Genomic DNA, 27,073 nt, shown 5'->3' on the forward strand with positions numbered 1-27,073 from the left:
CTCCTTCTACGGGGTCTATTTCATAGGTTCTCTGTTATCGGTCGTAGAGATTCATCTCTTACGTCCCTTTTCAGATCGACAATATACTCTTATTTATATACCATTACCTCTGCTGATTCTCGTTTCAGTACTGGTTTGGCTTTCTACAAACATGTAGATGAGTGTCCTGGGGTAAGTAAATCTTATTTTCTGTGACACTCTAAGCTATGGTTGGGCACTTTGTTTATAAAGTTCTAAATATATGTATTCAAACATTTATTTGCCTTGACTCAGAATGTTCAACATTCCTTATTTTCAGACAGTCAGTTTCATATTTGGGATAATGCATTTGAATCAAACATTTTTTTCTTACCTTAAAAATTTGACTCTTTTTTTCCCTGTGGGCTGTTAGGCTCGCGGGGGCTGAAAATGCTTCATTTTATTGCGTCATTCTTGGCGCGGACTTTTTTGGCGCAAAAAATCTTTTCCGTTTCCGGCGTCATACGTGTCGCCGGAAGTTGCGTCATTTTTTGATGATCTTTTGCGCCAAAAATGTCGGCGTTCCGGATGTGGCGTCATTTTTGGCGCCAAAAGCATTTAGGCGCCAAATAATGTGGGCGTCTTATTTGGCGCTAAAAAATATGGGCGTCGCTTTTGTCTCCACATTATTTAAGTCTCATTTTTCATTGCTTCTGGTTGCTAGAAGCTTGTTCTTTGGCATTTTTTCCCATTCCTGAAACTGTCATTTAAGGAATTTGATCAATTTTGCTTTATATGTTGTTTTTTCTCTTACATATTGCAAGATGTCTCACGTTGCATCTGAGTCAGAAGATACTTCAGGAAAATCGCTGTCTAGTGCTGGAACTACCAAAGCTAAGTGTATCTGCTGTAAACTTTTGGTAGCTATTCCTCCGGCTGTTTGTATTAATTGTCATGACAAACTTGTTAATGCAGATAATATTTCCTTTAGTAATGTACCATTGCCTGTTGCAGTTCCTTCAACATCTAAGGTGCAGAATGTTCCTGATAACATAAGAGATTTTGTTTCTGAATCCATCAAGAAGGCTATGTCTGTTATTTCTCCTTCTAGAAAACATAAAAAATCTTTTAAAACTTCTCTCCCTACAGATTAATTTTTAAATGAACATCATCATTCTGATTCTGATGACTCTTCTGGTTCAGAGGATTCTGTCTCAGAGATTGATGCTGATAAATCTTCATATTTATTTAAAATGGAATTTATTTGTTCTTTACTTAAAGAAGTACTAATTGCTTTAGAAATAGAGGATTCTGGTCCTCTTGATACTAATTCTAAACGTTTAGATAAGGTATTTAAATCTCCTGTGGTTATTCCAGAAGTTTTTCCTGTTCCTAATGCTATTTCTGAAGTAATTTCTAAAGAATGGGATAAATTGGGTAATTAATTTACTCCTTCTAAACGTTTTAAGCAATTATATCCTGTGCCGTCTGACAGATTAGAATTTTGGGACAAAATCCCTAGAGTTGATGGGGCTATTTCTACCCTTGCTAAACGTACTACTATTCCTACGTCAGATGGTACTTCGTTTAAGGATCCTTTAGATAGGAAAATTGAATCCTTTCTAAGAAAAGCTTATCTGTGTTCAGGTAATCTTCTTAGACCTGCTATATCATTGGCTGATGTTGCTGCAGCTTCAACTTTTTGGTTGGAAACTTTAGCGCAACAAGTAACGGATCATGATTCTCATAATATTATTATTCTTCTTCAGCATGCTAATAATTTTATCTGTGATGCCATTTTTGATATTATCAGAGTTGATGTCAGGTTTATGTCTCTAGCTATTTTAGCTAGAAGAGCTTTATGGCTTAAAACTTGGAATGCTGATATGGCTTCTAAATCAACTCTACTTTCCATTTCTTTCCAGGGTAACAAATTATTTGGTTCTCAGTTGGATTCTATTATCTCAACTGTTACTGGTGGGAAAGGAACTTTTTTACCACAGGATAGAAAATCTAAGGGTAAAAACAGGGCTAATAATCGTTTTCGTTCCTTTCGTTTCAACAAAGAACAAAAGCCTGATCCTTCATCCTCAGGAGCAGTTTCAGTTTGGAAACCATCTCCAGTCTGGAATAAATCCAAGCCTTCTCGAAAGGCAAAGCCAGCTTCTAAGTCCACATGAAGGTGCGGCCCTCATTCCAGCTCAGCTGGTAGGGGGCAGGTTACGTTTTTTCAAAGAAATTTGGATCAATTCTGTTCACAATCTTTGGATTCAGAACATTGTTTCAGAAGGGTACAGAATTGGTTTCAAGATGAGACCTCCTACAAAGAGATTTTTTCTTTCCCGTGTCCCAGTAAATCCAGTGAAAGCTCAAGCATTTCTGAATTGTGTTTCAGATCTAGAGTTGGCTGGAGTAATTATGCCAGTTCCAGTTCTGGAACAGGGGATGGGGTTTTATTCAAATCTCTTCATTGTACCAAAGAAGGATAATTCCTTCAGACCAGTTCTGGATCTAAAAATATTGAATCGTTATGTAAGGATACCAACGTTCAAAATGGTAACTGTAAGGACTATCTTGCCTTTTGTTCAGCAAGGGCATTATATGTCCACAATAGATTTACAGGATGCTTATCTGCATATTCCGATTCATCCAGATCATTATCAGTTCCTGAGATTCTCTTTTCTGGACAAGCATTACCAGTTTGTGGCTCTGCCGTTTGGCCTAGCTACAGCTCCAAGAATTTTTACAAAAGTTCTCGGTGCCCTTCTGTCTGTAATCAGAGAACAGGGTATTGTGGTATTTCCTTATTTGGACGATATCTTGGTACTTGCTCAGTCTTTACATTTAGCAGAATCTCATACGAATCGACTTGTGTTGTTTCTTCAAGATCATGGTTGGAGGATCAATTTACCAAAAAGTTCATTGATTCCTCAGACAAGGGTAACTTTTCTGGGTTTCCAGATAGATTCAGTGTCCATGACTCTGTCTTTAACAGACAAGAGACGTCTAAAATTGATTTCAGCTTGTCGAAACCTTCAGTCACAATCATTCCCTTCGGTAGCCTTATGCATGGAAATTCTAGGTCTTATGACTGCTGCATCGGACGCGATCCCCTTTGCTCATTTTCACATGCGACCTCTTCAGCTCTGTATGCTGAATCAATGGTGCAGGGATTACACAAAGATATCTCAATTAATATCTTTAAAACCGATTGTACGACACTCTCTAACGTGGTGGACAGATCACCATCGTTTAATTCAGGGGGCTTCTTTTGTGCTTCCGACCTGGACTGTAATTTCAACAGATTGCAAGTCTCACAGGTTGGGGAGCTGTGTGGGGATCTCTGACGGCACAAGGAGTTTGGGAATCTCAGGAGGTGAGATTACCGATCAATATTTTGGAACTCCGTGCAATTTTCAGAGCTCTTCAGTCTTGGCCTCTTCTGAAGAGAGAATCGTTCATTTGTTTTCAGACAGACAATGTCACAACTGTGGCATACATCAATCATCAAGGAGGGACTCACAGTCCTCCGGCTATGAAAGAAGTATCTCGAATTCTGGTTTGGGCGGAATCCAGCTCCTGTCTAATCTCTGCGGTTCATATCCCAGGTATAGACAATTGGGAAGCGGATTATCTCAGTCGCCAAACGTTACATCCGGGCGAATGGTCTCTTCACCCAGAGGTATTTCTTCAGATTGTTCAAATGTGGGGACTTCCAGAAATAGATCTGATGGCCTCTCATCTAAACAAGAAACTTTCCAGGTATCTGTCCAGATCCAGGGATCCTCAAGCGGAAGCAGTGGATGCATTGTCACTTCCTTGGAAGTATCATCCTGCCTATATCTTTCCGCCTCTAGTTCTTCTTCCAAGAGTAATCTCTAAGATTCTGAAGGAATGCTCGTTTGTTCTGCTGGTAGCTCCGGCATGGCCTCACAGGTTTTGGTATGCGGATCTTGTCCGGATGGCGTCTTGCCATCCATGGACTCTTCCGCTACGACCAGACCTTCTGTCGCAAGGTCCTTTTTTCCATCAGGATCTCAAATCCTTAAATTTAAAGGTATGGAGATTGAACGCTTGATTCTTAGTCAAAGAGGTTTCTCTGACTCTGTGATTAATACTATGTTACAGTCTCGTAAATCTGTATCCAGAGAGATATATTATAGAGTCTGGAAGACTTATATTTCTTGGTGTCTTTCTCATCATTTTTCTTGGCATTCTTTTAGAATTCCAAGAATTTTACAGTTTCTTCAGGATGGCTTAGATAAAGGTTTGTCCGCAAGTTCCTTGAAAGGACAAATCTCTGCTCTTTCTGTTCTTTTTCACAGAAAGATTGCTAATCTTCCTGATATTCATTGTTTTGTACAAGCTTTGGTTCGTATAAAACCTGTCATTAAGTCAATTTCTCCTCCTTGGAGTTTGAATTTGGTTCTAGGGGCTCTTCAAGCTCCTCCGTTTGAACCTATGCATTCATTGGACATTAAATTACTTTCTTGGAAAGTTTTGTTCCTTTTGGCAATCTCTTCTGCCAGAAGAGTTTCTGAATTATCTGCTCTTTCTTGTGAGTCTCCTTTCTGATTTTTCATCAGGATAAGGCAGTGTTGCGAACTTCTTTTGAATTTTTACCTAAAGTTGTGAATTCCAACAACATTAGTAGAGAAATTGTGGTTCCTTCATTATGTCCTAATCCTAAGAATTCTAAAGAGAAATCGTTACATTCTTTGGATGTTGTTAGAGCTTTGAAATATTATGTTGAAGCTACTAAGTCTTTCCGAAAGACTTCTAGTTTATTTGTTATCTTTTCCGGTTCTAGAAAAGGCCAGAAAGCTTCTGCCATTTCTTTGGCATCTTGGTTGAAATCTTTAATTCATCTTGCCTATGTTGAGTCGGGTAAAACTCCGCCTCAAAGGATTACAGCTCATTCTACTAGGTCAGTTTCTACTTCCTGGGCGTTTAGGAATGAAGCTTCGATTGATCAGATTTGCAAAGCAGCAACTTGGTCCTCTTTGCATACTTTTACTAAATTCTACCATTTTGATGTATTTTCTTCTTCTGAAGCAGTTTTTGGTAGAAAAGTACTTCAGGCAGCAGTTTCAGTTTGAATCTTCTGCTTATGTTTTTCATTAAACTTTATTTTGGGTTTGGATTATTTTCAGCAGGAATTGGCTGTCTTTATTTTATCCCTCCCTCTCTAGTGACTCTTGTGTGGAAAGATCCACATCTTGGGTAGTCATTATCCCATACGTCACTAGCTCATGGACTCTTGCTAATTACATGAAAGAAAACATAATTTATGTAAGAACTTACCTGATAAATTCATTTCTTTCATATTAGCAAGAGTCCATGAGGCCCGCCCTTTTTTTGTGGTGGTTATGATTTTTGTATAAAGCACAATTATTCCAATTCCTTATTTTATATGCTTTCGCACTTTATCACCCCACTTCTTGGCTATTCGTTAAACTGAATTGTGGGTGTGGTGAGGGTGTATTTATAGGCATTTTGAGGTTTGGGAAACTTTGCCCCTCCTGGTAGGAATGTATATCCCATACGTCACTAGCTCATGGACTCTTGCTAATATGAAAGAAATGAATTTATCAGGTAAGTTCTTACAATAAATTATGTTTTCTTGGAGTCGGGTGAGGATTACCTGAATTTTATCTTTTCTTCAGGATGGCCTGGAGACAGGTTTTTCAGTCAGTACTCTGAAAGGTCGGATTTCTGCACGTTCTATCCTTTTGCACAAATGTCTGGCAGAATTACCCAATGTTCAATCTTTTGTTCAGGCCCTGGTCAGAATCAGGCCTGTGTTTAAACCTGTTGCTCCTCCCTTGGAGACTTAACCTAGTTCTTAAAGTTTTGCAGCAGGCTCCGTTTGAGCCGATGCATGTTGCTGACATAAAATTGTTATCTCGGAAGGTCTTGTTTGTCCTTGCTATTTTTTCCACTTGCAGAGTTTCTGAGCTTTCTGCTCTGCAGTGTGATTCTTCGTACCTTATTTCTCTTACATGGTGTATCCAGTCCACGGATTCATCCTTGTGGGATATTCTCAATCCCTACAGGAAGTGGCAGAGAGAGCACACAGCAAAGCTGTCCATATAGCTCCCCTCAGGCTCCGCCCCCCCCAGTCATTCTCTTTGCCGCTCTAACAAGTAGCATCTCCACGGGAGGGTAAAGAGTATGTGGTGTTAGATTTGTAGTTTTTTATTTCTTCAATCAAGAGTTTATTTTAAAATAGTGCTGGTTTGTACTATTTACTCTGAGGCAGAAAGTGATGAAGATTTCTGCTGAGAGGAAAAAGATTTTAGCATATTGTAACTAAAATCCATTGCTGTTCCCACGCAGGACTGTTAAGTACCGGAGAACTTCAGTTGGGGGGAACAGTTTGCAGGCTTAAACTGCTTAAGGTATGCTCAGTCATTTTTTTCTAACAAGACTTGGTAATGCTAGAACACTGATAGAAATCCCCATGTGGGAAGTTAAGCCATTTTCTGAGACGCAGTATAGAAGGATGGCTTCTGTGAAGGGCTTAAATACTGGTAGACACTGTGATGGGCTAAATCGATTACTTTATTAGAGTAATCTTACATTTATCAAGTGTTTTTAGACGTTGGAACACTTTTGGTTTTTTTTATTACGCCTGGCATATTGTAGGACACCTAATCTGACTCAGGAAGGCCCCATAACTCTGGAAGGAAGAGGGAGGGGGCCTCATTTTCGCGCCTCAGTTGCGCAGTTGTTTTGCAAGGCAGCTTCATGCAGCTTCACGTGTAGAGTCCTGAGAGTACAGGAGGACTTCAGGAAGGCTTATTTTCTACTGCAAATAACCCAAAAGGAAGGTAGGGCCACAGCAAAGACTGTGGCACCGTGCTGTAGTGTGTTAAACCAGTAGTTTACTTAAATTTGCTCCGTTTTGGGCAATAAGGGGTTAATTGATGTGAAAATTTGTGTGCAATCATTTCAAAGCATTGGGATCATGTGGTGAAAATTTCATAAAGATCGGATGTTTTTTGGTGATATGGTAAAAAAGTGTGTGCTTTTTATTATTTAAAGACACAGTAACGTTTTTTTCAAAAAGTGACTTTTACTGTATTGTAGTGCTGTCTAAGTCTGTCAAACATGTCTGAGCCTTCAGATAGACCTTGTTCTTTATCTTTAAAAGCCATGGCGGTACCCCCATTGCATTTGTGTTTAAAGTGTGCTAAAACATCTAAGCATTTTAAAGACCATGCAGTGACACTTAAAAATGTAGCCCAAGATGATTCTTTAACGGAAGTTAATGAGGACAGTCCTTCTTCCTCTCCCCATGTGTCGTCACCAGTTACGCCCGCGCAATCGATGCCTAGTACCTCTAGCGCATTGGCCCCTATTACTTCACAACAATTAGCAGCAGTAATGGATAATTCCCTTGCAGCATTTTTATCCAAACTGCCAGTTTTTCCAAGAAAGCGTGATAGCTCTGTTTTAAATACAGAGGATGAACAATCAGAAGCTTTGGATGATTTATCTGTAGTACCCTCACAACACTCAGAGGTAGCAGTGAGGGACGGTCTGTCTGAGGGAAGAAATTTCTGACACAGGAAAAGTTTTCTCAGCGGGCAGAGTCAGATTCCTTAGCGTTTAAATTTAAGCTGGAACACCTCCGCGTCCTGCTTAAGGATGATTGTGACCCCATGGTGGTCCCAGAAAAACTGTGTAAAATGGACAGGTTTTTAGAGGTCCCTGTATACACTGAGGCATTTCCGATCCCAAAGAGGGTGGCGGATATTGTGACTAGGGAGCGGGAGAGACCAGGTGTACCCTTTGTTCCCCCCCTATCTTTAAGAAAATGTTCCCCATAAACGACCCCAGGCGGGACGCGTGGCAGACGGTCCCTAAGGTAGAGGGAGCTGTTTCAACACTTGCTAAGCGTACAACTATACCAATAGAGGACAGTTGTGCATTCAAAGATCCTATGGATAAAAAATTGGAAGGATTGCTGAAGAAAATATTTGTTCAGCAAGGTTTTCTTCTCCAACCAATTGCCTGCATTATTCCGGTAACTACTGCAGCAGCATTTTGGTTTGAGGCTCTGGAGGAGTCGCTCCAGAGGGAGACTTCATACGACGAGGTCATGGATATAATTCATGCTCTAAAGCTGGCTAATTCTTTTATCACTGATGCCGCTTTGCAATTAGCTAAGTTAGCGGCGAAAAACTCAGGTTTTGCCATCATGGCGCGAAGATCGCTTTGGCTCAAATCGTGGTCGGTGGATGTGTCGTCCAAAACGAAACTGTTAAATATTCCCTTCAAGGGGAAAACCCTGTTTGGCCCAGAGCTGAAGAAATTATTTCGGATATCACTGGGGGAAAGGGCCATGCCCTTCCACAAGATAGGCTGTTTAAGGCCAAAAACAAGGCTAATTTTCGCTCCTTTCGCAACTTCAGGAGCGGACCTTCTGCAACCTCTGCTGCCGCAAAGCAGGATAACGCTTCACAGCCCAAAGCAACCTGGAAACCCTTGCAGGGCTGGAATAAGGGTAAACAGGCCAAGAAGCCTGCTCCTGCTACCAAGACAGCATGAAAGGGTAGCCCCCGATCCGGGACCGGATCTAGTAGGGGGCAGACTTTCTCTCTTTGCTCAGGCTTGGGCAAGATGTTCCAGATCCCTGGGCATTAGAAATAGTTGCTCAGTGGTACCTTCTAGAATTCAAGGATTCTCCCCCAAGGGGAAGGTTCCACATTTCTCGTTTGTCTTCAGACCAAACAAAGAAACAGGCGTTCTTACGCTGTGTAGAAGATCTACTAAAAATGGGAGTGATACACCCAGTTTCCAATTGCAGAACAAGGACAGGGCTTTTACTCAAACCTTTTCGTAGTTTCCCAAAAAGGAAGAACTTTCAGGCCAATCCTGGATCTAAAAATTCAAAACAAATTCCTCAGAGTTCCGTCTTTCAAGATGGAAACCATTCGGACAATCTTGCAGATGATCCAGGAAGGGTCAATATATTGACTACCGTGGGATCTAAAGGATGCGTATCTACATATCCCTATCCACAAAGATCACCATCAGTTCCTAAGTTTCGCCTTTCTTGGACAAACATTACCAGTTCGTGGCTCTACCTTTCGGGTTGGCCACCCGCTCCCAGAATTTTCACAAAGGTGCTAGGGTCCCTTCTAGCGGTACTAAGACCGTGGGGCATTGCAGTAGCACCTTACCTAGACGACATCTTAATACAGGCGTCGTCTTTTCACAGAGCCAAGGGCTCATACGGACATTGTTCTGGCCTTTCTAAGGTCTCACGGGTGGGAAGGTGAACGTAGAAAAAAGTTCTCTGTCCCCGCTCACAAGGGTTCCCTTCCTGGGAACACTAAAAGACTCGGTTAGAAATGAAAATCTTTCTGACAGAGGTCAGGAAGTCAAAACATTTGAATACTTGCCGATTCTTCATTCCATTCTTCGGCCTTCTGTGGCTCAGTGCATGGAGGTAATCGGTCTAATGTTGCGGCAATGGACGTAGTCCATTTTGCCCGAATCATCTCAGACCAACTGCAACTGTGCATGCTCAAAACAGTGGAATGGGGAATATGCAGATTTGTCTCCTCAAATACAAGTGGACCAGAAAACCAGAGACTCTCTCTCTGGGTGGTTGTCTCAGGAACACCTGTCTCAGGGAATGAGGTTTCCGCAGGCCGGAGTGGATCATTGTTACGACCGATGCCAGTCTGTTAGGCTGGGGTGCGGTCTGGGACTCCCTGAAAGCTCAGGGTCTATGATCTCGGGAAAATCTCTTCTCCCGATAAACATTTTGGAGGCTGAGAGCGATATTCAATACGCTTCCAGGTGTGGCCTCAACTAGGCGGAGGCCAAATTCATCAGATTTCAGTCGGAACAAACATCACGACTGTAGCGTACATCAATCATCAGGAGGAACAAAGAAGTTCCCTAGCGATGAAGGAAGTATCCAAGATCATCGAATGGGGCGGAGAATCACTCCCTGCCATCTATCTGCAATCCACATCCCAGAGGTAGACAACTGGGAGGCGGATTTTCTAAGTCGTCAGACTTTCCATCCGGGGGAGTGGGAACTCCACCCGGAGGTTTTTGCTCAGCTGACCCAGCTATGGGGGCACTCCAGAATTGGATTTGATGGCGTCCCGTCAGAACGCCAAACTTCCCCTTTACGGATCCAGGGATCCCAAGGCGGCATTGATAGATGCATTAATAGTGCCTTGGTCATTCAGTCTAGCTTATCTCTTTCCACAGTTTTCCTCTTCTTCCTCGGCTAGTAGCCAGAATCAAACAGGAGAAGGCTTCGGTAATTTTGATAGCATCTGCGTGGGCCACGCAGGACTTGGTATGCAGACCTAGTGGACATGTCATTCGGTCCCTCCATGGAAACTGCCATCAAGCAGGATCTTCTAATTCAAGGTCCTTTCAAGCATCCAAATCTAGTTTTCTCTGCAACTGACTGCTTTGGAGATTGAACGCTTAATCCTAGCTAAGCGGGGTTTCTCTGAATCAGTTATAGATACTCTGATACAGGCCCAGAAAGCCTGTCACCAGGAAAATTTACCATAAGATATGGCGGGAAATAACTTTGTTGGTGTGAATCCAAGGGTACTCGTGGAGTAAGGTAGGATTCCAAGGATATTGTCTTTTCTCCAAGAAGGTTTGGGAGAAAGGTCTGTCAGCTAGTTTCCTTAAAGGGACAGATATCTGCTCTGTCTATCCTGTTACACAAGCGTCCTGGCAGCTGTTAACAGAGGTTCAGTGCGTGTTGCACAGGCCCTAGTTAGAATCAAGCCTGTCTACAGACCTGTGGCTCCTCCATGGAGTCTAAATTTAGTTCTTTCAGTTCTTCAAGGGGTTCCGTTTGAACCTTTGCATTCCATAGATATTAAGTTATTATCTTGGAAAGTTTTGTTTTTAGTAGCTATTTCTTCTGCTCGAAGAGTTTCAGAATTGTCTGCTTTGCAGTGTAATTCACCCTATCTGGTGTTCCATGCAGATAAGGTTGTTTTGCGTACCAAACCTGGTTTCCTTCCAAAGGTGGTTTCTAACAAGAATATTAACCAGGAAATCATTGTTCCTTCTCTGTGCCCTAATCCAGTTTCTAAGACGGAACGACTGTTGCACAATCTTGATGTGGTTCGTGCTTTAAAATTCTATTTAAAAGCAACTAAAGATGACTTCCGGGTTGGCGGCGTTGTAAGATGGCCACTGAATGACAGAGCTCCAAGTAAACCCCCTGCTTTTTAGAGCATTTCTGTGGCTACACTCTTTGCCATCCAATCTTTCTTGGCAGCTTAGGTGCCCGGAAACTTTTGTGGATCAGATATTTCATCTTCTGGCCTCCGTGAAGTAATTTTGTGAGTAAAAATAACGGACGGTACTGGGTAAGATTCGAGGCCTCCCACATCATACAAGCATTATAGTGACTCAAACATGTCCACCACGGAGACTGGTGCGACTGCACAAGATATTGTTGCTGCCTTGGCAGCCTCTCTTTTGCCTGCATTTAATGCCCTAGAAACAACCACACAGAATTTACTGACATACCTGCGCACTTCCAAACCCACATGCGAGTCAACTCGGCATTCAAACTCTGACATGGCGGAACGCCCGATGGCTAATACAGCTCTCACTAATCAGGCTTTTTTTGAAGAAGTGGAGGGAGTCTTTGGAGATCCCTGGAAGCACCCTTCGTGGACGGCTGTGGAAGGTAAAAGGCTGATCTCTTGACCGCGGCAGTTAGGGAGGCCGCATTCTCCATTGAAATGGAGAGCATCGGGGCACGCTCGTATGTGCAGCACAGATTTGTTCCTGCATCTGGATCCGTTAAACAGCCCTATGATTAATCTTATTGAGTACAGGGATCCTTGCTTTGACTTGCTATTGTGACACAAGCTAATAGTTTAACTGAAGAGGGGAGATTGGGTTGGAAAGCAGAGACTGTTTCATTACAATTGCATGAAGACCGCTTATCCACCGGTGTCGGCTAAATTATAACTCATTTATGCCTTAGGTTGCTATCTACCCTCTGGCCCCAAATGACATCTTCTTAGACTTTTGTTGCCTCTAATACTGGATTTTCAATACTTTTGATACACCAGACTAGTATTCACTTGTTAAGAGATGTGTTGATTTAACGGTTCCCTATTACTACTCTCTATACATCTTAGCTAACTCTCCCTTAGCAACGCTCTACTTATATAACATAATGGTATCCAGAATGTCTGATTATAAGGGTTGTAAGTGATAAGCTAACATTTAATATTTGGTCAGATTAAGATTCAGCTCAAATGTTACCCTAAATATTTATGCATGCTCTGAACTTCAGTGACGCTATTCTCTCCTCATTATCAACTAACTGTTTGCTAGGTTCCTAACCAGCTTATGCACACTGGAATGTATAGTACTTACATATGCTACAAGAATGTTTGAATTCCCCCCCTTGAAACCTACACCCGACAATTTGTGTTAGAGGACTGCTGATTAGGATCTTAATGGCTCAACCATACCTATATCCTTTAATAAAAACATAGTCTGACCTAGCCCCTCCTCTGCAAAACTGCCAATAGTATCTTTGAGAGGGCCGCATGTTGAACATGTATGGTTGTTAGTTTTGTTTTGTTTTTTTGTGTTTTGTTTGTCTGGTTGTTTGTTATAAAATTGAGACACAAGGGTTCTTTCCCCCTGGTTCTAGGAATTACCTACTATAATTAGTTCTATGGGTTTCACATGTCAACAGAATTTCTATTTGTGATACAGATTTAATCTCAGAAGAAAATTCTTATGTACCATTATGTCATCAATTTTTTCTGTTTACTATCTTGCCCTGGTGATCTGCGAATCACAACATTGCATTATAGATCTCTTTGGGGGAACTTACTTTATAACTATATGCTGTATGTATTCTACGTCTTTCAATAAAAAGAATTAAAAAAAAAAGCAACTAAAGATTTCAGACAAACATCATCCTTGTTTGTTGTGTATTCTGCTAAGAGGAGAGGTCAGAAAGCGACTTGTACCTCTCTTTCCTTCTGGCGGAAAAGCATCATCCGATTGGCTTATGAGACTGCTGGAAAGCAGCCTCCTGAACGAATTACAGCTCATTCCACCAGAGCTGTGGCTTCCACATGGGCTTTCAAGAATGAGGCTTCTGTTGAACAGATTTGTAAGGCAGCGACTTGGTCCTTCACTGCATACCATTTGCCAAATTTTACAAATTCGATACTTTTGCTTCTTTGGCAGGCTATTTTTGGGAGAAAGGGTTTGCAAGCAGTGGTGCCTTCCGTTTAGGTTACCTGACTTGTATCCTCCCTTCATCCGTGTCCTAAAGCTTTGGTATTGGTATCCCACAAGTAAGGATTGAATCTGTGGACTGGATACCACATGTAAGAGAAAACAGAATTTATGCTTATCTGATAAATTACTTTCTCTTACGGTGTATCCAGTCCACGGCCCGCCCTGGCAATTAAGTCAGGGTTCAAATTTATTTTAGTAAACTACAGTCACCACTGCACCCTATAGTTTCTCCTTTTCTCCCTAACCGTCGGTCGAATGACTGGGGGGCGTGAGCTGAGGGGAGCTATAAGGACAGCTTTGCTGTGTGCTCTCTTAGCCACTTCCTGTAGGGGATTGAGGAATATCCACAAGTAAGGATGAATCCGTGGGGACTGGATACACCGTAAGAGAAAGTAATTTATCAGGTAAGCATAATTCTGTTTTTTCATGGAGATTAGATGGTCCTTCATACTAAATTGTGATTTCTCCCTAAGGTGGTGTCAGATCGAAACATTAATCAGGAAATTGTTGTTCCTCCTTTTTGTCCTAACCCTTCTTCTCATAAGGATCGTCTTTTGCATAACTTGGGTGTTGTGCGTGCTCTAAAATTTTACTTACAAGCTACTTAAGATTTTCGTCAATCTTCTGCCCTGTTTGTTGTTTTCTCTGGAAACCGTAAGGATCAGAAGACCACTTCTACTATGCTTTCCCTCTGGTTACGAAGTAGGATTCGTTTTGCTTATGAAATTGCTGGACAGCAGCCTCCTGACAGAATTACGGCTCATTCCACTAAGGCTGTCTCCTCTTCTTGGGCTTTCAAAAATGAAGTTTCTGTGGAACAGATTTGCAAGGCGGTAACATGGTCCTCTCTGCATGCTTTTGGCAAATTCTACAAATTTGACTTTTGCCTCGGCTGAGGCCTCTATTGGGAGGAAAGTTCTTCAAGCGCTGGTGCCTGCTGTTTAGGTCCTGTTCATTCCGTGTCCTCTTGCTTGGCTATTGGTTCCCACTAGTAATTGGAAGCACATTGTGGTCTCTCCATGCCATTGGAAAGAAAACAAAATGTATGCTTACCTGATAAATTTATTTTCGGGCATAGAGAGTCCATGACCCTGCCCTCTTTTTTCATTATAATTTGGCTGTTTTTTTGAGTATACCTCAGGCACCTTTTCACCCTTGTGTTTCTTCTTTTTCAATTTTCTTTCGGCTGAATGACTGGGGATTATGGTTAAGGGAAGTTACATTTAACAGCTTTGCTGGGGTGAACTTTGCCGCCTCCTACTGGCCAGGAGTTGAATATCCCACTAGTAATTGGAATGACGTCGTGGACTCATCCATCCCCGGAAAGAAAGACATCAGGTAAGCATAAATTTAGTTTTTTCTCTCTCACTTCATGTAATTTAGCTCTGAAAATTGTAGGTTTTCTAATTCTCACACTTGAAATGTGACCCTTCTGACATCTCAAGGCTATTCCTAAAAATCTGTCCTTTATTGGCTTTAACCGATAACAAATGCAAAAACAATACATTTTGTATTAATATTATGACCGTGGCCAGCCTTTTTGTCTGCAAACTCAGATTTCCCACTACAAATAAGGCAAATAGTAGGTGGAATTTGGCTTTTGAAAGTATTTGCAGTAAACAGGATGTTTGTTTTGCAAACCGTTAGACTTGAGTAATATGCCATTCTATAGCAACAGAACAGAAATGTTTTGTAATTATAAGGTGTTTACTGTCCATTTTAAGAGATCCTTTTGCTAACCATGGTTGTTCTTAGAAGAGACCTGTCTTGGGGACCTTTTTTTTCCAGGATTTTCAGACAGCCTTTGACAGCCTGGCGTTTTAAATGCATGATATTTTCAGACAGGTTTGTCTATCAGGGTGGTTGTAAACTTGATTCAAGCAAGGAAGCCTGTAACCAGACATTTTCCGCAAGGTATGAAGGTATATGGTGTTCATCTAGGAAACATGGTGTTACTTCAGGAAATCCTTTAGAATTCCTAGAGTTTTTGAAGCTTCTAGATGGATTGGAGAAGGTTTTCAGCTAGTCTGTTTTGCTTTTTAGGAATTGCTACACCTCCAGATATTCAGATGCTTGTGCAGGCTCTGGTCCATACAGAAACTGTTATTAACCCACTCTTAAGCCACTCTTTTTTGAACTTACGTGAGGCTTAGATCTTATTTTGGAATGTACTACTGCCAGACATGTCTTAGAGTTATCAGCTTTGTTCTGTAAGTCTCCTGCTGTACTGATTTTTCATTATAATACAGAAAAAGGTAATATATTGATACAGCTAATCAGGAGATTATGGTACCTTCCCACTATCTGGCTCTTAAAATTTCTAAGGAGTGACTTCTTCATAACCTTGATTCTGTTTGACTTTGAAGTGATTAAGTCCTTTAGATTTTCTTCTGCCTTTTTGTGCATTAATCCAGACCTAGTAAGGGTCATAAGGTAACATCTGCTACGTTCTCTGCCTTGCTTAAAGCTTTAATCAGAAAAGCAAACATGGGGGCTGGTAATCTGCACTCTGATCGTATTACTGCTCTTTCTACTAGATCAGTAGGAACATCTTGGGTCTTTTGTAGAAAAACTTCTATTTCCCGAACTTAAGCTGTTCCCTGGTTTTACTATTTTGTATGTTCCTCAACAGGTAAATACTGCAGGCTGTGGTACTTACCTAACAGTTCTTAACTCCTGTCCTTTTCTGGTTTTCTCATGACTTCCAGTGCTTGGGTATTGGATCCTACGTGTTATTCTTTTCTGGACTCTCACCATCCTATGAAGCAAACATAATTTATGCTTATATTATAAATTCCATTTTTCATGATGGTAAGATTTCACAAGAACCTCCCACCCTTCGTTCATATAGTTAGTGGAACTCCTTTGTTGCACTGATTTGGGCTTTACCTCCTGGCTTTCCTCTTCTGTATTACTTTCCGTGTGCTGTATAACAGCGCATGTGAGGCACTCCCCGCTCAGACGCATAAACACTACTAGGTCTGGATTAATGCACAAAAAGGCAAACGAAAATCTAAAGGACTTAATCACTTCAAAGCCAAACAGAATCAAGGTTATGAAGAAGTCACTCCTTAGAAATTTTAAGAGCCAGATAGCGGGAAGGTACCATAATCTCCTGATTAGCTGTATCAATATATAACCTTTTGCCGTATTATAATAAAAAATCAGTAAAGCAGGAGACTTACAGAACAAAGCTGATAACTCTAAGACACGTCTGGCAGGAGTACATTCCAAAATAAGAGCTGAAGATCTAAGCCTCACATAAATTTAAAAAAGAGTGGCTTGAAGAACCTTCAATAAAATTGAGACTCCAAAGTGGATTCACAGGGTTAATAACAGCTTCTGTACGGACCAGAGCCTGCACAAGCATCTGAATATCTGGAGTTTTAGCAATTCCTAAAAAATTGGGATAGGTGGGGAATGCTGGGAGTATAGGGTGGAGCAAAGCCGCCTCCAGGAGATATATCCCACATGTAATGGTTTTGCTGAATCTCATCCTTTGTCCTAATATTTTTGTTTTTTTTTGCTCATCTTAGGGTCACCACAGTGACATTTATGTTTTGGAACCTCATCCACTTGATTCCAGGATAATGGTATCTGCTGGTCACGATGGACGCATATTTATATGGGATGTAACAAAGGGTACAAAAACAAAGTACTACTTTAACACGGTAAGATGCTTTCAAAGATTTGTAGTCATTTACAGATACACAAACTGGGGGTACTACTAATAGGTTGTATTGCCTTATGCATTAGTCATAGGTTTGACTTTAGTAATTTGCAGATATGAAAACCTTGTACGTAAAGGAATTGTATTAGTATCAATACTAATAATGTACTTATCCATTTTCCTCCACAGATAGAAGGGCAAGGCCATGGTGCTATTTTGGACTGCAAATTATCTAATGATGGACACCACTTAGTTAGTACAGATTCACATGGACATCTTTTAATTTTTGGATTTGGTTGTGGAAAACTATATGAAAAGGTAACTATTTTGTTAAATGGACATGGAAATATTACTTCCAGTCCATATTTTGCACATATTGATATAATATACAATTTTCTGTGGGTTCTTATTTTGAAGTAAAAGAAAAAAAGTCTCTGCATCCTAATCCAGCATTTGTTTCTTTAGTCAGACTTTATTGCAAGAGGCATTCAGTATAATAGTTTTTTCTTGACAATGAGCACTTGCATTGCATTCAGCTGCAGATAAATTGACTGACAAAAAAAAGTGTGCATACCACAACAATGTCTAATATTATACAATGATTAAAGGGACATGAAACCCAACATTTTTTATTCATGATTCAGATAGACATGAAACACTAAATAAATGCTAGATAGAATGATGCATTCAAAGAAAAGATTAGTCTGAGAATAAAATGTAGATGTATTTCCATCTAAAGGGGAGGAGAGTCCACAGCTTAATTCATTACTATTGGGAATTAAGAACCTGGCCACCAGGAGGAGACAGATACCCCAGCCAAAGGCTTAAATACCTCCCGCCCTTCCCTCATCCCCCAGTCATTCTTTGCCTTTCGTCACAGGATTGAAGGACGCTTACCTTCATGTGCCAATCCACAGGGACCACTTCAGATTCCTAAGATTTGCGTTTCTGGACCAACACTTCCAGTTTGTGGCCTTTCCTTTTGGTCTAGCGACGACCCAGAGAGTCTTCACAAAGGTTCTGGAGGCGCTGTAGTTCAGCCTTGCAGAGGATCATTCGAGGGCTCTTCTCTTGCTTCTCCGATCTCACGGTTGGAAGATCAACTCAGGAAAGCGTTCTCTGGTTCCCAGCAACAGGGTAGAGTTCCTGGGCACGATAATAGACTCTTCAGTCCTCCACAAGCCTGTCGGTTACTCAATGTATGGAGGTGATAGGTCTCATGGTGTCAAGCATAGATGTCATCCCATTTGCCAGGTTCCATCTCAGACCTACATATGCATTATGGGGTGTCCAAAGGGGAAATGATAAGGATTAAACGCAATTGCTCTGATGAAGATACCTTTCTTAAGGAGAGTAGAATCTTAATTAACAAACTGAGAGTCAGAGGCTATCCAGAAGATAGCATCATGAGAGCATACAATGATGTCAGAGGTCTATCTAGAGAGGAATTACTCAAACCCAAAGATACAAAAAAGAAATGTTAGAGAAAGGAGAAAAGTGCTAGCCACAAGAATCAAACTGGAGGAGTCACATTTGTGACTACATACACCAATCAATACAATAGTATCTGCAATATTATCAGGAAGAATTTACCAATTTTGAAAGCTGATAGTGTTTTGAAAAATGTAATTGAAGAGGGATGTCAGTTTGTGTCTAAAAGTAATGTTACCATTGGTAACATGGTGTCCCCCAGTGTTTTGAAGAAACTCAAGAAGGGTAGTAGTTGGCTCACATGCAAAGGGCACTATAAGTGTGGCACTCATAGCTGTGTAGCTTGTGACCTTACACAAACAAGCAAGATTTTCCAGTCTTCTAACACCCATAAGGTCTACAACTGTGGCTATTGTACAAATTGTAGATCAGACTATGCTATATATATGGTGACATGCACAGCCTGTGAGAAGCAGTATATAGGGTGCACCTCCAGAGAGACAAGAGTTAGGATAAAGGAACACCTATATGACATAGACAAAAACAGGGCTACAACAGGAGTCTCAAAACATTTCATATTCGAACATGGGGGTGATATAATTACATTCACCTGGATGATCATTGATCTGGTAATGAGGAAACCTAGGGGTGGCAACAGGGTACATGCCCTCTTTAGAAAGGAGGCCTATTGGATTTTTACACTTAGGACACTTAAACCAAATGGCCTAAATATAGATGGAGATATTAACTTCTTGGATTAAATAGACTGATACAATAAGGTTAAGCCACTCAAAGTAACCATATATACTGATATTGATAACTCACTCTAATTCACTTTCTCCTCTTTTATTGAAATTAAAACTAAGTACTAGGGTATGGTCAGTGCTATCCCTAAGTAAGGACAAATGAATCTATCTTGCATATATATATACACAGTACATATATAAACCTCACCATTGTTAAATCTGATACATAGTACCAAATAAGATTGAGATGGATATGAAGGTATATTTATTGAAGTACATATAATATTATAAGAAGAGATGTTATACCCTAGTCACTTAGGGGTTAAATGCACTGCAAGAATTAGTGTTTCCCTTTTTAAGCATTGCTGGTAATTATACTTGGTGCTGAACTACTGTCCCTTTAAGTCTCCATAAATCAGTTTTCAGTGGGAAAGAGGCATCCAATAAGAATGTGAGGGAGCGTATTTAAGCTCCACAGGTGCTAGTCAGAATAAGTCTATGATTAAGGCTAGATAGCCGAAACGCGTCAGACTGACTGATTTCCTACAGAATTTTATGTTATCATGTGTGCCGTGGATTTTAACCTAATTTTGAATAAAGGAACATTTTAACTTTTTGAATGCAGTTATCGTTTGATGTCCATACCACAACAATGTCTAATATTATACAATGATTAAAGGGACATGAAACCCAACATTTTTTATTCATGATTCAGATAGACATGAAACACTAAATAAATGCTAGATAGAATGATGCATTCAAAGAAAAGATTAGTCTGAGAATAAAATGTAGATGTATTTCCATCTAAAGGGGAGGAGAGTCCACAGCTTAATTCATTACTATTGGGAATTAAGAACCTGGCCACCAGGAGGGACAGACACCCCAGCCAAAGGCTTAAATACCTCCCCCACTTCCCTCATCCCCCAGTCATTCTTTGCCTTTCGTCACAGGATTGAAGGACGCTTACCTTCATGTGCCAATCCACAGGGACCACTTCAGATTCCTAAGATTTGCGTTTCTGGACCAACACTTCCAGTTTGTGGCCTTTCCTTTTGGTCTAGCGACGACCCAGAGAGTCTTCACAAAGGTTCTGGAGGCGCTGTAGTTCAGCCTTGCAGAGGATCATTCGAGGGCTCTTCTCTTGCTTCTCCGATATCACGGTTGGAAGATCAACTCAGGAAAGCGTTCTCTGGTTCCCAGCAACAGGGTAGAGTTCCTGGGCACGATAATAGACTCTATGTCCATGAAGATATTTCTCATGGTTCAGCGGCGCAGGAAACTTGCGTCCACCTGTCTTACCCTTCAGTCCTCCACAAGCCCGTCGGTGGCTCAATGTATGGAGGTGATAGGTCTCATGGTGTCAAGCATAGATGTCATCCCATTTGCCAGGTTCCATCTCAGACCTCTTCAATTGTGCATGTTGAGACAGTGGAACGGCGATCATTCAGATCTTTCACAGCTGATATCCATGGATGCTCAGACTCTGAACTCCCTCTATTGGTGGACCTGTCCGGAGCAACTGACGCCAGTCTGTCGAGATGGGGAGCTGTTTGGGGTGTCAAGATGGCACAAGGAAAGTGGTCCAGGGAGGAGTCTTTCCTTCCAATCAACATCCTAAAACTAAGAGCAATTTACAATGCTCTTAAGGCATGGCCTTCTCTGGGGTTAGTCAGTTTCATCAGATTCCAGACCGACAACATTACCTCGGTGGCTTACATCAACCATCAAAGGGGTACGAGGAGCTCCCTCGCGATGAGGGAGGTGTCTCGGATTCTGGAATGGGCAGAGTCCCACGACTGCTCACTCTCAGCGATTCACATTCCAGGTGTGGACAACTGGGAAGCGGACTTTCTCAGCAGGCAAACGTTTCATCCGGGGGATTGGTCTTTTCACCCCGAGGGAGATTTGTCACAAATGTGGAACGCTGGAGATAGATGTCATGGCATCCAGACAGCAAGCTACCTCGATATGGGTCGAGGTCCCTGGATCCCCAGGCAGAGCTGATAGATGCCCTAGTAGTTCCTTGGGGATTTAGCCTAGCTTACATTTTTCCACCGCTTCCACTTCTACCTCGAGTAGTGGCACGCTTCAAACAGGAGAGCGGGCCTCTGCCATTCTGATTGCTCCTTCGTGGCTGCGGAGGATGTGGTTTGCGGATCTGGTGGGGATGTCGTCCTCTCTGCCGTGGAGGTTACCCTGTCGCAGGGATCTGCTGTCACAGGTTCGTTTTCAACATCGAAATTTAGATCATCTGAGGCTGACTGCGTGGAGATTGAATGCCTAGTCTTAGCCAAGAGAGTTTTTTCGGAAAGTGTGATTGATACTCTAATTCAGGCAAGGAAGCCAGTCACTCGTCACATCTACCATAAGGTGTGGAGGACTTAATTCTCCTGGTGTGAGAAGCATGGATATCCTTGGCGTAAGGTGAAGGTATCCAGGATTCTGGCCTTTCTCCAGGATGGTTTGGATAAGGGTCTTGCCGCTAGTGCCCTAAAGGGACAGATTTCGGCTTTATCAGTTTTGTTGCATAGGAGACTTGCAGAGCTCCCTGACATTCAATCTTTTGTTCAGGCTCTGTCTAGAATCAGGCCTGTCTTTAGACAGTCAGCTCCAGCTTGGAGCTTAAACTTAGTCCTTAGGGTTTTGCAGAGGGTTCCGTTTGAACCTATGCATTCCATTGACATTAAGATTCTGTCCTGGAAGGTTCTATTCCTGTTGGCTGTTGCATCGGCACGCAGAGTATCTGAACTAGCTGCCTTGCAATGTGATTCTCCTTATCTGGTGTTTCATGTGGATAAGGCTGTACTTTGCACTGGGTTGGGGTTTCTCCCCAAGGTGGTGTCTAACCATAACATCAATCAGGAAATAGTGGTTCCTTCCTTGTGTTCTAAGCCTTCTTCAAAGGAGAGGTTACTTCATAACCTGGATGTGGTTCGTGCCTTGAAGTTCTATCTTAAGTCTACAAAGGATTTCAGACAATCTACATCTTTTTGTGGTGTATTCTGGGAAGCGCAAGGGGCAAAGGGCCTCTGCTACTTCGTCTTTTCAGTTAAGGAGCTTGATTCACTCGGCTTATGAGACATTGGGCATATGACTTCTAAATCCAGATGGCTTTCTCTTTCTTTCCAAGGTAATCAATTATTTGGTTCTCAGTTGGATTCAATAATTTCAACTGTCACTGGGGGAAGGGAGTTTTTTTGCCTCAGGATAAAAACCTAAAGGTAAATCTAAAGCTTCTAACTGTTTTCATTCCTTTCGACATAATAAGGAACCGAAATCTAATCCTTCTCCAAAGAAAATCTGTTTTCAATTGGAAGCCTTCCTCAAATTGGAATAAATCCAAGCCTTTTAAGAGATCGAAGCCATCCCCCAAGTCCGCATGAAGGTGTGGCCCTCATTCCAGCTCAGCTGGTAGGGGGAAGATTAAAATTCTTCAAAGATGTTTGGATCAGTTCGGTCCAAAATCATTGAATTCAGAGTATTGTCTCTCAGGGGTACAGAATAGGATTCAGAGTAAGGCCGCCTGTGAGAAGATTTTTTTTCTCTCACGCATTCCATCGAACCCAGTAAAGGCTCAGGCTTTCCTGAAGTGTGTTTAAGACCTGGAGTTATCAGGGGTAATCATGCCAGTTCCGTTTCAGGAACAGGGCCTGGGGTTTTATTCAAATATATTCATTGTCCCAAAGAAAGAGAATTTAATTCAGACCAGTTTTGGATCTAAAGATTTTGAATCGATATGTAAGAGTACCAACTTTCAAGATGGTGACTATAAGTACTATTCTGCCTTTTGTTCAGCAAGGGCATTATATGTCCACAATAGACTTACAGGGTGCATATCTTCATATTTTGATTCATCCGGATCACTATCCTGAGATTCTCTTTTCTAGACCAGCATTACCAATTTGTTGCTCTTCCTTTTGGCCTAGCGACAGCTCCAAGAAACTTTTCAAAGGTTCTCGGTGCCCTACTCTCTGTAATCAGAGAGCGGGGTATTGTGGTGTTTCCTTATTTGGACGATATCTTGGTACTCGCTCAGTCTTTACGTTCTGCAGAATCTCACGTGAATCATCTAGTGTTGTTTCTTCAAAGACATGGTTGGAGGATCAATTTACCAAAAAGTTATTTGATCCCTCAGACAAAGGTAACCTTTTTAGGTTTCCAGATAGATTCAGTGTCCATGACTTTGTCTCTAACAGACAAGATACGTTTGAAATTGGTTGCAGCCTGTCGGAACCTTCAGTCTAAGTCATTCCCTTCAGTAGCTATGTGCATAGAAGTTTTAGGTCTCATGACTGCAGCATCGGACGCGATCCCCTTTGCTCGTTTTCACATGAGACCTCTTCAGCTTTGTATGCTGAACCAATAGTGCAGGGATTATACAAGGATATCACAATTAATATCCTTAAATTCCAATGTTCGACTTTCTCTTACTTGGTGGTTAGATCACCATCGTATAATTTTAAGGGCCTCTTTCGTTTGTCCAACCTGGACTGTGATCACAACAGATGCAAGACTTTCAGGTTGGGGAGCTGTGTGGGGATCTCTGACAGCACAAGGGGTTTGGAAATCAAGAGGTGAGATTACCAATCAATATTTTGGAACTTTTGCAATTTTCAGGGCTCTTCAGTTTTGGCCTCTGTTGAAGAGAGAACCGTTAATTTGTTTTCAGACAGACAACATATGTCAATCATCAGGGTGGGACTCAGTCCTCAAGCTATGAAAGAAGTATCTCGGATACTTATTTGGGCAGAATCCAGCTCCTGTCTAATTTCTGCGGTTCATATCCCAGGTATAGACAATTGGTAAGCGGATTATCTCAGTCGTCAGACTTTACATCCTGGAGAATGGTCTCTCCACCCAGATGTGTTTTCTCAAATTGTTCAGATGTGGGGGCTTGCAGAAATAGATCTGATGGCTTCTCATCTAAACAAGAAACTTCCCAGGTACCTGTCCAGGTCCAGGGATCCTCAGGCGGAAGCAGTGGATGCTTTGACACTTCCTTGGTATTATCAACCTCTAGTTCTTCTTCCAAGAGTGATCTCCAAAATCATCATGGAGCAATCGTTTGTGCTGCTGGTGGCTCCAGCATGGCCTCACAGGTTTTGGTATGCGGATCTTGTTCGGATGTCCAGTTGCCAACCTTGACCACTTCCATTAAGGCCAGACCTATCTCAAGGTCCGTTTTTCCATCAGGATCTCAAATCATTAAATTTGAAGGTATGGAAATTGAACGCTTAGTCATAGAGGTTTCTCTGACTCAGTGATTAATACTATGTTGCAGGCTCGTAAATCTGTTTCTGGAAAGATTTATTATCTAGTTTGGAAGACATATATTTCATGGTGTTCTTCTCATAAATTCTCCTGGCATTCTTTTAGAATTCCTAGAATTTTACAGTTTCTTCAAGATGGTTTGGATAAAGGTTTGTCTGCAAGTTCCTTGAAAGGATAAATATCTGCTCTTTATGTTTTATTCCACAGTAAAATTGCTTAACTTCCTGATATTCATTGTTTTGTACAGGCTTTGGTTCGTATCAAGCCTGTCATTAAATCAATCTCTCCTTGGAGTCTTAATTTGGTTTTGAAGGCTTTGCAGGCTCCTCCATTTGAGCCTATGCATTCTTTGGACATTAAACTACTTTAATGGAAAGTTTTGTTCCTTTGGCCATCTCTTTTGCTAGAAGAGTTTCTGAATTATCCGCTCTCTTGTGAATCTCCTTTTCTGATTTTTCATCATAATAAGGCACTTTTGCAGACTTCATTTAAATTCTTACCTATGGTTGGGAATTCTAACAACATTAATAGAGAAATTGTTGTCCCTTCTTTGTGTCCTAAGCATTTTTTGGAAAGATCTTTACATTCTTTGGATGTGGTGAGAGCTCTGAAATATTATGTTGAAGTCACTAAAGATTTCAGGAAGACTTTAAGTCATTTCGTTTTCTTTTTTGGTTCCAGGAAAGGTCAGAAGGCTTCTGCCGTTTCTTTGGCATCGTGGTTAAAGCTTTTGATTCATCAAGCTTATTTGGAGTCGGGTAAAGCCCCGCCTCAGAGAATTAAAGCTCATTCTACTAGATCAGTTTCCACTTCTTGGGCTTTTAAGAATGAAGCTACGGTTGATCATATTTGCAAAGAAGCATCTTGGTCTTCTTTGCATAAATTTACTAAATTCTACCATTTTGATGTGTTTGCGTCTTCGAAAGCAGTTTTTGGTTGGAAAGTTCTTTGGGTTTGATTCTTCTGCTTATGATTTTAAGTTTTTATATTTTGAGAATAAACTTATATTTGGGTTGTGGATTTATTTTTTTCAACAAAATTGCTGTTTTTATTTTGTCCCTCTCTAGTGACTCTTGCGTGAAGTTCCACATCTTGGGTATTGCTATCCCATACGTCACTAGCTCATGGACTCTTGTCAATTACATGAAAGAAAACATAATTTATGTAAGAATTTACCTGATAAATTCATTTCTTTCATATTGGCAAGAGTCCATGAGGCCCACCCTTTTTATGGTGGTTATGATTTTTTTTGTATAAAGCACAATTATTTCCAAATTCCTTTGTTGATGCTTTTTACTCCTTTATCACCCCACTTCTTGGCTATTCGTTAAACTGAATTGTGGATGTGGTGAGGGCTGTAGTTATAGGCATTTTGAGGTTTGGGAAACTTTGCCCCTCCCGTAGGATTGTATATTCCATATGTCACTAGCTCATGGACTCTTGCCAATATGAAAGAAATTAATTTATCAGTTAAGTTCTTACATAAATTATGTTTTTCTTTTATGTTACATATTTCATCAAAATAATACTGAAATGTCTTGTCTTGTAAACTTGTGTTGCAACAAGGATAATGGGTTCTTAATAGTTTTATAGTTTAAATCATGATTATGCATGACCACAATGTATTTTATTTAGATAGAATAGTCAAACGTCAGTAGGTAAGATAAGGCACTTTCTTCATTTTTGTTGGTAATTTTTTTAATGTAAATTTAAATAAAGTTGTATTCGCCAGTCTAAATAGATAAGCGCATTGTATTGAGAATTGTCTTTCATTTTTCAGATTCCAGATCAAATGTTTTTTCACACAGACTATAGACCTCTCTGTCGCGATGGGAATAACTTTGTGCTTGATGAACAGACACAGCAAGCTCCTCATCTAATGCCACCTCCATTTCTGGTGGACGTTGATGGCAATCCACATGCACCAAAATATCAACGTCTTGTACCAGGAAGGGAGAATTGTGCAAATGAACACTTGATTCCTCAGTTGGGATACATGGAAACAAGTAAGTTTTATATATTTTTTGTTTGTCTTCTCTCCCCTGTCGCTATAAAAATAAATATTTGTAGAGAGGCATAACCCTGTGGGATAAATGTACAAGGATAACATGCACTGCTAATCTCTTATATGTTAAATGTTTATGTAGATGAGACCCTCCATTAATGATTAACCCTCTTATTTAAATTTACTCAGTTGTACAAGTTAAAGGTTCACAATGTACTCCTCGAAATTTATGCTCTTCTAAGTAAGCCCTCATAGTATTTAGTCCACTCTCAATAGCTATTTTAGGGGGTCTTTGTTTGTCTGTTTTATCTTTATTTCTCCTGTTAAGTGTTGTCAGTCCACGGGTCATCATTACTTCTGGGATATTAACTCCTCCCCAACAGGAAGTGCAAGAGGATTCACCCAGCAGAGCTGCCATACAGCTCCTCCCCTCTACGTCACCTCCAGTCATTCTCTTGCACCCAACGAATAGATAGGATGTGTGAGAGGACTGTGGTGATTATACTTAGTTTTATACCTTCAATCAAAAGTTTGTTATTTTATAATAGCACCGGAGTGTGTTATTCCTTCTCTGGTAGAATTTGAAGAAGAATCTACCTGAGTTTTTTCTATGATTTTAGCCGGCGTAGTTAAGATCATATTGCTGTTTCTCGGCCATCTGAGGAGAGGTAAACTTCAGATCAGGGGACAGCGGGCAGATTAATCTGC

At 41.0% G+C, this 27,073-nt stretch overlaps 1 protein-coding gene across 1 annotated transcript in view; it reads left to right on the forward strand.

Moving 5' to 3' along the window:
* Positions 1 to 27,073, forward strand: part of BRWD1 (bromodomain and WD repeat domain containing 1) — a gene marked incomplete in the record, with an annotated part of 1,309,461 nt that overhangs the window by 470,435 nt on the left and 811,953 nt on the right. Inside the window, 3 exon segments of the mRNA XM_053705925.1 lie at positions 16,779 to 16,913; positions 17,102 to 17,230; positions 26,141 to 26,366. Of these exon segments, the coding sequence (XP_053561900.1) occupies positions 16,779 to 16,913; positions 17,102 to 17,230; positions 26,141 to 26,366 (490 nt within the window).

The sequence above is a fragment of the Bombina bombina genome, chromosome 3 (genome assembly GCF_027579735.1).
Source record: "Bombina bombina isolate aBomBom1 chromosome 3, aBomBom1.pri, whole genome shotgun sequence".
Classification (NCBI taxonomy): Eukaryota; Metazoa; Chordata; class Amphibia; order Anura; family Bombinatoridae; genus Bombina; species Bombina bombina.